Consider the following 10,065-nt stretch of genomic DNA (forward strand, 5'->3'; position numbering starts at 1 on the left):
ATAAGGGATGTGTTTCATGAAGGTTTACCCTTGTGTGATGTTTCAATAACCGTGTAAATATCTGTAGGACAAGGTTACTTATCAATTTAGTCACTTGCATTTAGCCCCCAAAAATGAAATGCTAATTAGCTGCTAATGTGGCTATCATAAAGAACTACAAACGCCATGATGATCTGGACGCGACTGCTGAGGCAAAGGTAAGAACTAACTATGTTAGCTAAATATAGTCATTAATAAATTGGCAAAATGTCTTTAAATTGACAATTCAGAGAGTTCAGTAATATGTTTCACCTCAAAGAAAAGTGGCATGTTTAAATATGAGATGAGGGCAAGCAGTTCAACACAGGTAGGTCACATTTACCATTTTGGGCAGTATATTATGATCTATTATGACATCACATCCACATAAGTGTGTGAGATTCCAGAAGTCTCATTATTTGTGAACCAATTATGATGTCACAACTGATCAATAAATTCCAAATGTTCTGTTTGAACATTCTGGCGTCTGATTGCTGAAAATAGAACACTAGTATCCAAGACAATCTAGCAGATTCCTCCTGAGATATAGTTAACACAGTAGATCACCATAAAATATAGAAAGGGCTACTAGACTACAACTTAGTTGTAGAACGAGGTTAGAAGAAGGCCACTGTCAATCTCCTTGATGATGAGGAGATTCTTGCAGCCGCTAATGGAATATAATGCTTTAACAGGGAACCTTGGAGCTGCCAGTAGCAACTCTGTTCAGCCTGCCCTGCCATCTCAACCCAAGACCACTGAGAAGCTTCTAGCGCTCAAACAAAACAGTTTTAACACCTCCAGAATCCCAGTACTGGAATTGACTGAAGAAAGAAAGGGTGCACTGCAGCGACTTGCCAGTTTGAAGGCTGTGGAAAAGAAACCACATCCTCCCTCCAGAATCCCAGTACTGCAGAAGAAGAGGTCCATCTGCAATGGGAAGAGTCAAGGACTGCATGTAGCTCCAACATCTCAGCAGTCAGGGAAGGCTACTGTTCCTTCCATCCGGAAGCCACTGCAACCCATCCGTACCAAGAGGGATCAAACCTACGTGGTGAAAGACATCTACCTCCATAGTGCCAAGCCAATGAAGGCAGTCCATGGAGCCAATATGGTCGCCAAGATGCCACTGCCTCCCATTAGAGCCAGAGTCACTGTGCCAAACAGTGATGCCAAGAAGAAGCCATTCCAGCCAGTCAGACCAGAGGGCAGCCCTCGTCCTGCTTACAGAAGGCAGGTTGTGAAGAAACACGTTCAGTTCAAGACTCAGACACTAACTGTACAGGATCTACCGCCGTGCCCCGATGAGATGGTATGGGACGTCTTTAACTCAGAGGCTGAGCAGGTGATGGCATATATGAAGGCCAAGCTGATCAGTGTCACCCAAGAATTGAAACTGATTAAGAGTGGGGCCAAGATGGATGCTCAGGCTTTGGAGGAGAAAAACGCGAAAGTGCGGTTGAGAAAAAAGGTGGAGAAGTTCATCCAGGAGATCTGCCTGATGAAGGTGGATTCTGACCTATGGGAGATGATAAGAGATAACGAAGAAGAGGAAGAAGAGGAAGAAAGGATTAAAGAGGTGAGGAGAAATGGAGAAGAAAGCAGTGTGGCAAGTAAGCCAAAGGAGACAGCCACGAGATACACTGTTAGCAAGCCAAAGGAAGTCAAGAAGGGTTTGAACATGGAAGAGAAAAAGGAGGACAGACAGGTAAAGTAGCTTGACATTCCAAAGCCATGCTAACTGTTGATCTAGTGTAGTGTTGGTGATCACGTGCGTTTGTATCAGAGGAGGCTGATGGGAGGAGTTATAGGAGGATAGGATCGTTGTAATGGCTGGAATGAAATGAATTGATCGCAATCAAACATGGTTTCCATGTGATTGATGTGTGTGATACCGTTCCTTTTGTTCTATTCCAGCCATTACAATGAGCTCCTCCCACCAGCCTCATCTGGTTTGTACATGTTGTATATCTTGTCTTTGTTGCCCAGCTGCCCATTATTTGTCCCATCTGATAACATCCATTCATTCAGGTGGTGTTGAAACGTCGATTTGGGATGAGTGCAGCCAACTCCAAGCTGAATCAGTGTGAGCACTGCGGCCGGTGCTTTGATTCTAGTCGCCTGGAGAAACACAGCGAGATCTGTGCCAAGCTCTCCTCCAAGAGCTCTAGACGGGGGGTCTATGACTCCACCAAGCACCGTCTCAAAGGCACTGTACTGGCTGGCTACGTGAAGCGATCCGTGGTGTGATGCACCAAGGGACCTGAGTCTGTCACTCTTTTGTATTTTGGATTGAACAGACAGACATACAGTGACTGATAAACCACCTGCTGCCCAAATTAGGACTTCTACCTTGGAATCTGTGAGGGTTCCAATAAGAGGCAGTACTACTAGGAGGCAGTATTGTATCCAGAAACGTCTAAACCAACAGTGTTCAGCAGTTCCTCAAATCTACAGAAACACCTGTATAAAACACCTCAATAAAATCAAATCCAAACACTCATCTAAATCATTCTGTCAGATGTGTTACTAGTGCAGGGAAATAGAATAAATTAAATATTAAGAAACAAGGGAACGTATTTGTCAAATCTGAATATGAAAAGGAGTGATTTTTTTTTATGAATTGGAAAAATGAAGAAACATGAACTAATTAATTTAGTTGTATAACTTACCAAATTTACACAAATAACTGAAGTTGGTCAGCTTTTGACAGCTTAATCCTTGGACTCTCGACATAATCGATAGATGATTACAATTATAATTCTATGATATCTGCTAGACTAGTTGACTGACCTGTAGTGCAGGCAGAATCCCGTGTCTCCCTTCTCCACCTCCTCCTTGAACTGCTGCACACAGTCCAGGAAGGCCACCATGGCATGGTCAAACTTGTTGTCCCAGAAGAAGTGCAGGCCCCCTGTACAGTGCAGTGGTAGCTCCTACACACAAGAAGAAAGAGAGAGTGGAATGTGCCATATACAACATGGCCTATTCACTGGGGTTGGCTTGGGCCAGTCTAATGAGCATTGGAAAATAGTTCACTCTTTTTTTCACAGCTCATTAAAAAAGGTTTGTTGTTTGTCTCCATATAGTAGCCAGCGGTAAATGTGTTCATGTACTGTACCTTTTAGTTCGAGACCTCACTTGTTGGTAACAACCATCACACCTCCTCATCCATGCTTCACTGTGGGAACCAAACATGCAGAGATCATCCGTTCACCTACTCCTTGTCTCACAAAGACACGGCGGTTGGAACCAAATCTCAAATTTGGACTCATCAGACCAAAGGATAGATTTCCACCGGTCTAATGTTCATTGCTCGTGTTTCTTGGCCCAAGCAAGTCTCTTCTTCTTATTGGTGTCCTTCAGTGGTTTCTTTGCAGCAATTCGACTCTGAAGGCCTGATTCACGCAGTCTCCTATGAACAGTTGATGTTAAGATACGTCTGCACTGCAAAAATTGAAATATAAGTAAGACTAAATATCTTAAATACTGGCAGTATATGCTTGTTTTTGGTTGGAGCATTTCACTTGTTTCAAGCTTTTTTGTCCCTAATTATCTTAAGATAATATAACTTGTTACTGAGATTGTGTTATTGGTTCTGAGTAACTTAATGCTCAAAACTATAATTAACAGAATTATAAAGCCGTTTGATCAACTCTGACAAGTACAAAACTGCTTTGTCAAAGTCAGAATTTCTTATTTCAAGCATCTTATCCTTTTCATCTCTTCACATATTAAGAACAATTAATGACCAAATGGAATTCACTGTTTTATTGTCAATCATACACACAGCACAGCAATCATGTAGACAAAATACAGTACAGAACAAAGACAGTACACTTTTCATATCTGGGGAAACAATGAGTCATTTGAACTGTTGTCCAATTCTATTACTTCCCCAAGATGGTATTTGACTTGTACATAAGTTTGGCTCTTGTTGCTAATTGTGTAATAAGAGGTAAAATCAATCAGCTTTTCAGCATCCACTAACTCAGTGGCCTGTGCAAAGTGTGGGACCTCAACTTGATAAGCCATGATGTTTCTATCAAAGCGTCTAGTTTGAAATGGTTGAAATTCCAAACAATAAAGCCCAGAAACAATAAGCAATATGTTTTTGACCAGTCCAAATTCTGCCATATTACCATTCAGATCATGGACTTCTGAGTTATGTATTTATTAGAATTGATTACAAGCCATTTCAGTGATACAGCATGGTTTACCTCTTTGAAACCTAGGAAGTCCCTCAATTTCCCACGTAACTATTGTAGATCTTTAACCTCTGATACAGGTCCCATCTCCCTTTCATTTGAAAAAACTGGGTGCATTGAACTGATTACATTTTGGCAGCTTTCATATATTTGGTTCTGATTGATCAAAGACTTACAAATACTTTTTAAATTCAACTTGGAAGCTCATTGTTTAAAGAAACAATGTTTAGACTCAAACCGCATACACATACAGTGAGGGAAAAAAGTGTTTGATCCCCTGCTGATTTTGTACGTTTGCCCACTGACAAAGAAATTATCAGTCTGTAATTTTAATGGTAGGTATTATTTGAACAGTGAGAGACAGAATAACAACAAAATAATCCAGAAAAATGCATGTCAAAAATGTTAGAAATTGATTTGTATTTTAATGAGGGAAATAAGTATTTGACCGCTCTGCAAAACATGACTTAGTACTTGGTGGCAAAACCCTTGTTGGCAATCACAGAGGTCAGACGTTTCTTGTAGTTGGCCACCAGGTTTGCACACATCTCAGGAGGGATTTTGTCCCAATCCTATTTGCAGATCTTCTCCAAGTCATTAAGGTTTCGAGGCTGATGTTTGGCAACTCGAACCTTCAGCTCCCTGACGGTACAGAACAGATGCAAATACTATCTGTACAATCTCTATTAGCTCAATTGTCAGTCGTATATATGCATTGACTTCCAAACTCTCCAAAACAAATGTCAATATCCTTAGCAAGACGAGCATTTGCCCAGATGACTGTTTTAGTTTTCCATCACTTGACGTTAATGTACTAACAGAAATTGGGGATGGCCGATCTCTAACATCTAGAGGGGAATAAGAGAAACCAAGAATAGCAGAATTCACTGAGTCCAGATCAATCTGTCCTGACACAACAAGATGATTCAAAACACATTTGATTTCCAATGGGGTTATGCCCTCCAGAATTACATGCATAATGTCTTGCGAAGTTTGTTGTATGATATCAAAGGCTGAGAATTCAACTAACTTGCTCCTTCTATTGATCCCATATGTTGTTCTCAGGCTGTTGCGAAGCAAGTCAGTCTGTGCCTTTTCTATTTCATCACACTGTCTGACATGCTTCTCCAATGTCCTTTCAGTATATGCATCCTCATTGAAGTGTGACTGCATGTCCTCAAAAGAACACTCAGTGTCTGCACTTACTGTAGGCAAAGCCCACACCCTCTGAACCCTGCTAGTTCATGTTGTGCCAGGGTGTCTCCAGACAGAGAGACCATGGCACCATATATCGTTTTCTCTCCGTTAATAGTTAGCATTTTAACCCCACTGTACAATTTTTTTTTATTTTACCTTTATTTAACCAGGTAGGCAAGTTGAGAACAAGTTCTCCTTTACAGATTCGACCTGGCCAAGATAAAGCAAAGCAGTTTGACACATACAACACAGAGTTACACATGGAGTAAAACAAACATACTGTCAATAATATAGTAGAAAAATAAGTCTATATACAAAGTGAGCAAATGAGGTGAGATAAGGGAGGTAAAGGCAAAAAATGCCATGGTGGCGAGGTAAATACAATATAGCAAGTAAAACACTGGAATGGTAGATTTGCAGTAGAAGAAAGTGCAAAGTACAAATAATGGGGTGCAAAGGAGCAAAATAAATAAATAAATACAGTAGGGGAAGAGGTAGTTGTTTGGGCTAAATTATAGATGGGCTATGTGCAGGTGCAGTACTCTGTGAGCTGCTTTGACAGCTGGTGCTTAAAGCTAGTGAGGGAGATAAGCGTTTCCAGTTTTAGAGATTTTTGTAGTTCGTTCCAGTCATTGGAAGCAGAGAACTGGAAGGAGAGGCGGCCGAAGGAGGAATTGGCTTTGGGCGTGACCAGAGAGATATACCTGCTGGAGCGCGTGCTACAGGTGGGTGCTGCTATGGTGAACAGCGAGCTGAGATATGGGGGAACTTTACCTAGCAGGGTCTTGTAGATGACCTGGAGCCAGTGGGTTTGGCGACGAGTATGAAGCGAGGGCCAGCCAATGAGAGCGTACAGGTCGCAGTGGTGGGTAGTATATGGGGCTTTGGTGACAAACGGATGGCACTGTGATAGACTGCATCCAATTTATTGAGTAGGGTATTGGAGGCTATTTTGTAAATGACATCGCCGAAGTCGAGGATCGGTAGGATGGTCAGTTTTACAAGGGTATGTTTGGCAGCATGAGTGAAAGATGCTTTGTTGCGAAATAGGAAGCCAATTCTAGATTTAACTTTGGATTGGAGATGTTTGATATGAATCTGGAAGGAGAGTTTACAGTCTAACCAGACACCTAGGTATTTGTAGTTGTCCACATATTCTAAGTCAGAACCGTCCAGAGTAGTGATGCTGGACGGGCGGGAAGGTGCAGGCAGCAATCGGTTGAAGAGGATGCATTTAGTTCTACTTGTATTTAAGAGCAGTTGGAGGCCACGGAAGGAGAGTTGTGTGACATTGAAGCTTGTCTGGAGGGTAGTTAACAAAGTGTCCAAAGAAGGGCCCGAAGTATACAGAATGGTGTCGTCTGCGTAGAGGTGGATCAGAGACTCACCAGCAGCAAGAGAGACATCATTGATGTATACAGAGAAAAGAGTCGGCCCAAGAATTGAACCCTGTGGCACCCACATAGAGCCTGCCAGAGGCCCGGACAACAGGCCCTCTGATTTACACACTGAACTCTATCAGAGTAGTTGGTGAACCAGGCGAGGCAATCATTTAAGAAACCAAGGCTGTTGAGTCTGCCGATTAGGATGTGATGACTGACAGAGTCGAAAGCCTTGGCCAGGTCAATGAATACAGCTGCACAGTATTGTTTCTTATCGATGGCGATTAAGATATCGTTTAGGACCTTGAGCGTGGCTCAGGTGCACCCATGACCAGCTCTGAAACCAGATTGCATAGTGTAGAAGGTCCGGTGGCATTCGAAATGGTCGGTAATCTGTTTGTTGACCTGGCTTTCGAAGACTTTAGAGAGGCAGGGTAGGATAGATAAAGGTCTGTAGCAGTTTGGGTCAAGAGTGTATCCCCCTTTGAAGAGGGGGATGACCGCAGCTGCTTTCCAATCTTTGGGAATCTAAGATGACACGAAAGAGAGATTGAACAGGCTAGTAATAGGGGTTGCAACAATTTCGGCAGATAATTTTAGAAAGGGTCCAGATTCTCTAGCCCGGCTGATTTGTAGGGGTCCAGACTTTGCACCTCTTTCAGAACATCAGCTGACTGGATTTGGGAGAAGGAGAAATGGGGAAGGCTTGGGCAAGTTGCTGTGGGGGTGCGGTGCTGTTGACCGGGGTAGGGGGAGCCAGGTGGAAAGCATGGCCAGCCGTAGAAAAATGCTTATTGAAATTCTCAATTATAGTGGATTTATCGGTGGTGACAGAGTTTCCTATCCTCAGTGCAGTGGGCAGCTGGGAGGAGGTGCTCTTATTCTCCAAGGACTTTACTGTGTCCCTGAACTTTTTTGAGTTTGTGTTGCAGAAAGCAAATTTCTGCTTGAAAAAGCTAGCCTTGGCTTTTCTAACTGCCTGTGTATATTGGTTTCTAACTTCCCTGAAAAGTTGCATATCACGGGGGCTGTTCGATGCTAATGCAGAACACCACAGGATGTTTTTGTGTTGGTTAAGGGCAGTCAGGTCTGGAGAGAACCAAGGGCTATATTTGTTCTTGGTTCTAAATTTCTTGAATGGGGCATGCTTATTTAATATGGTGAGGAATGCATTGAAAAAAAATAACCAGGCATCCTCTACTGAAGGGATGAGGTCAATATCCTTCCAGGATACCCAGGCCAGGTCGATTAGAAAGGCCTACTCGCTGAAATGTTTCAGGGAGCGTTTGACAGTGATGAGGGGAGGTCGTTTGACCGCTGACCTATTACGGTTGCAGGCAATGAGGCCGTGATCGCTGAGATCTTGGTTGAAAACAGCAGAGATGTATTTAGAGGGCAAGTAGGTTAGGATGATATCTATGAGGTTGCCCGTGTTTACAGCTTTGGGGTGGTACCTGGTAGGTTTATTGATAATTTGTGTGAGATTGAGGGCATCAAGCTAAGATTGTAGGATGGCTGGGGTATTAAGCATGTCCCAGTTTAGGTCACCTAGCAGCACGAGCTCTGACGATAGATAGGGAGCAATCAGTTCACATATGGATATATCCATGTCTTCCTTTATTCTTTTCAAAATTACATCTACACCAGATTGACAGAGGTCTGCTGATCTAGCCATGGCAAGTAGCCTGATAGCAGCCAGTTTAGACCTGTATTTTGGATTTATATTTCCTAGGGTGTAGTACACCATTAACAACTTGTTTTTTGATGCAAAGGATCCTAGTGGGTTACAGATCTCTATTTCATCCGTGTACAGAACAATCTGCAATGCATTTGGTTTCTCTGAAAATAAGGGATGTGATTTTAGAAGAGCACCATCAACAATGTCATGAAAAAAAACTTGCCCTGCGGGGTCCCTTTTCAACCATAGACAAAATCCTTGGGTGTGATAAGAACTGCTCTAGACTTTTGACTAATGGTACATAATAAAATAATTTGTCTTTGATGAAAATGTCTTTTGATCCTCCACATTTCATCCTGCATATGGTTCCAGCAATTGGAATTTCCTCTGCGTCCAAACAGTAAACTGCTTCTTAGTAACACTGTCCTATCTAAATGTTGCAACGCCAGCAAAAGGGTCAATGAAATTGTCAACTATATCCATTGCATCTTTTTCAAGTTGACCTGATGTGCTTCCTGAATGCTTCTTTAGCACTGCCTCCATCTGCTTCCTGAGGTTGTCCAATAGTGATGATCTGGATAAGAGCGTCTGCTAAATGACTTAAATGTAAATGTAAATGATTGATCCTGCTGTACCCCAGCAACAATGTCATTCACACCTTTCTGAAAATGAGATAGTGAGAGAGGTGGGGATGTCATCAATCATGGAGGTTGGAACACACCATCATGTATACCTATGATATTCACATTTTCTTTTGACATATTCATTAACATAAGGACATAAGGGATCAACAATAGTAAGGTGGACAACCTAGCACTGAGAATGAACTCAACCATCACTGAACCACTACAAAATGATCTGCATAATGTAACAAACCAAATGCTCTGCTCTGTTCAGAAAAAGTATCTTACCTGTGAGAGACGATGCTTGGCTCTGGCATTTATCACAAAAGCAGTGGCATGTGTTGTCAGATTCTAAAAAAAATGTTGACATTGAATGTAGTATCCTGAGGCTGGACATTACAAGTTCATGACAAGTATAATGTTTGTGACAGGAGAAGTGGTTGTGAAGACTGACTATGAATGCTATTAGTAAATCTAAGTAAAAAAAAATATGGTAAATTTCAGTAGATTGCCACCAACGGAGTAACTTACTTGTTGCACTGTGACAGCTCCATGTTGGTCAATGCCCCTTTTGCCCATCATCTGAGTCAGATGTATGGAGTTGCTGATCAGTGATGCTGGAGTTAGCTAGAAGACTATCGGGTTGAATGTTGTCCTGTGTACCACATCAAAGAAACAGATGATTTGAAATTGTATTTAGTGTCACCAATAGTGCTATTCAAGTGTTTTGTTCCTATTTATCATCGATTATTTCACATAAACCCAGCTTTAGCCATAAGAGTCATTATGGCTACAATGATCGAATAGCCTAATGGACAGTATGACTTTGGTCCGTGTATCGTCTGTTCATAAAAAAAAAATGTTAAGTCCAGAGAACAAAAAAAATGCTAGCTAGCTACTTACTTGTTCCGGTGGTGCTTGGCTTTCCTCTGATGGCTGTTCATCTGGTCGGGTGCAAT

General features: G+C 42.1%; 1 protein-coding gene across 1 annotated transcript; it reads left to right on the forward strand.

Moving 5' to 3' along the window:
• Positions 1 to 210: 210 nt before the first annotated feature.
• On the forward strand, positions 211 to 2,521 carry LOC115180976 (uncharacterized). Its single transcript, XM_029743074.1, has 2 exons — positions 211 to 1,726; positions 2,050 to 2,521. Exons 1-2 carry the CDS (start codon positions 665 to 667, stop codon positions 2,266 to 2,268), a joined length of 1,281 nt encoding a protein of 426 aa, XP_029598934.1. The 5' UTR covers positions 211 to 664; the 3' UTR covers positions 2,269 to 2,521.
• Positions 2,522 to 10,065: the final 7,544 nt, after the last annotated feature.

The sequence above is a fragment of the Salmo trutta genome, unplaced genomic scaffold (genome assembly GCF_901001165.1).
Source record: "Salmo trutta unplaced genomic scaffold, fSalTru1.1, whole genome shotgun sequence".
In the NCBI taxonomy this organism is placed as follows: Eukaryota; Metazoa; Chordata; class Actinopteri; order Salmoniformes; family Salmonidae; genus Salmo; species Salmo trutta.

Bases quoted from the DNA above. Each gene is read 5' to 3' on its own strand.
- LOC115180976 (XM_029743074.1), top strand. From the start codon at position 665: ATGATGAGGAGATTCTTGCAGCCGCTAATGGAATATAATGCTTTAACA. The intron at 1,727-2,049 runs GTAAAGTAGCTT...CCATTCATTCAG, and splicing joins AGAAAAAGGAGGACAGACAG to GTGGTGTTGAAACGTCGATT.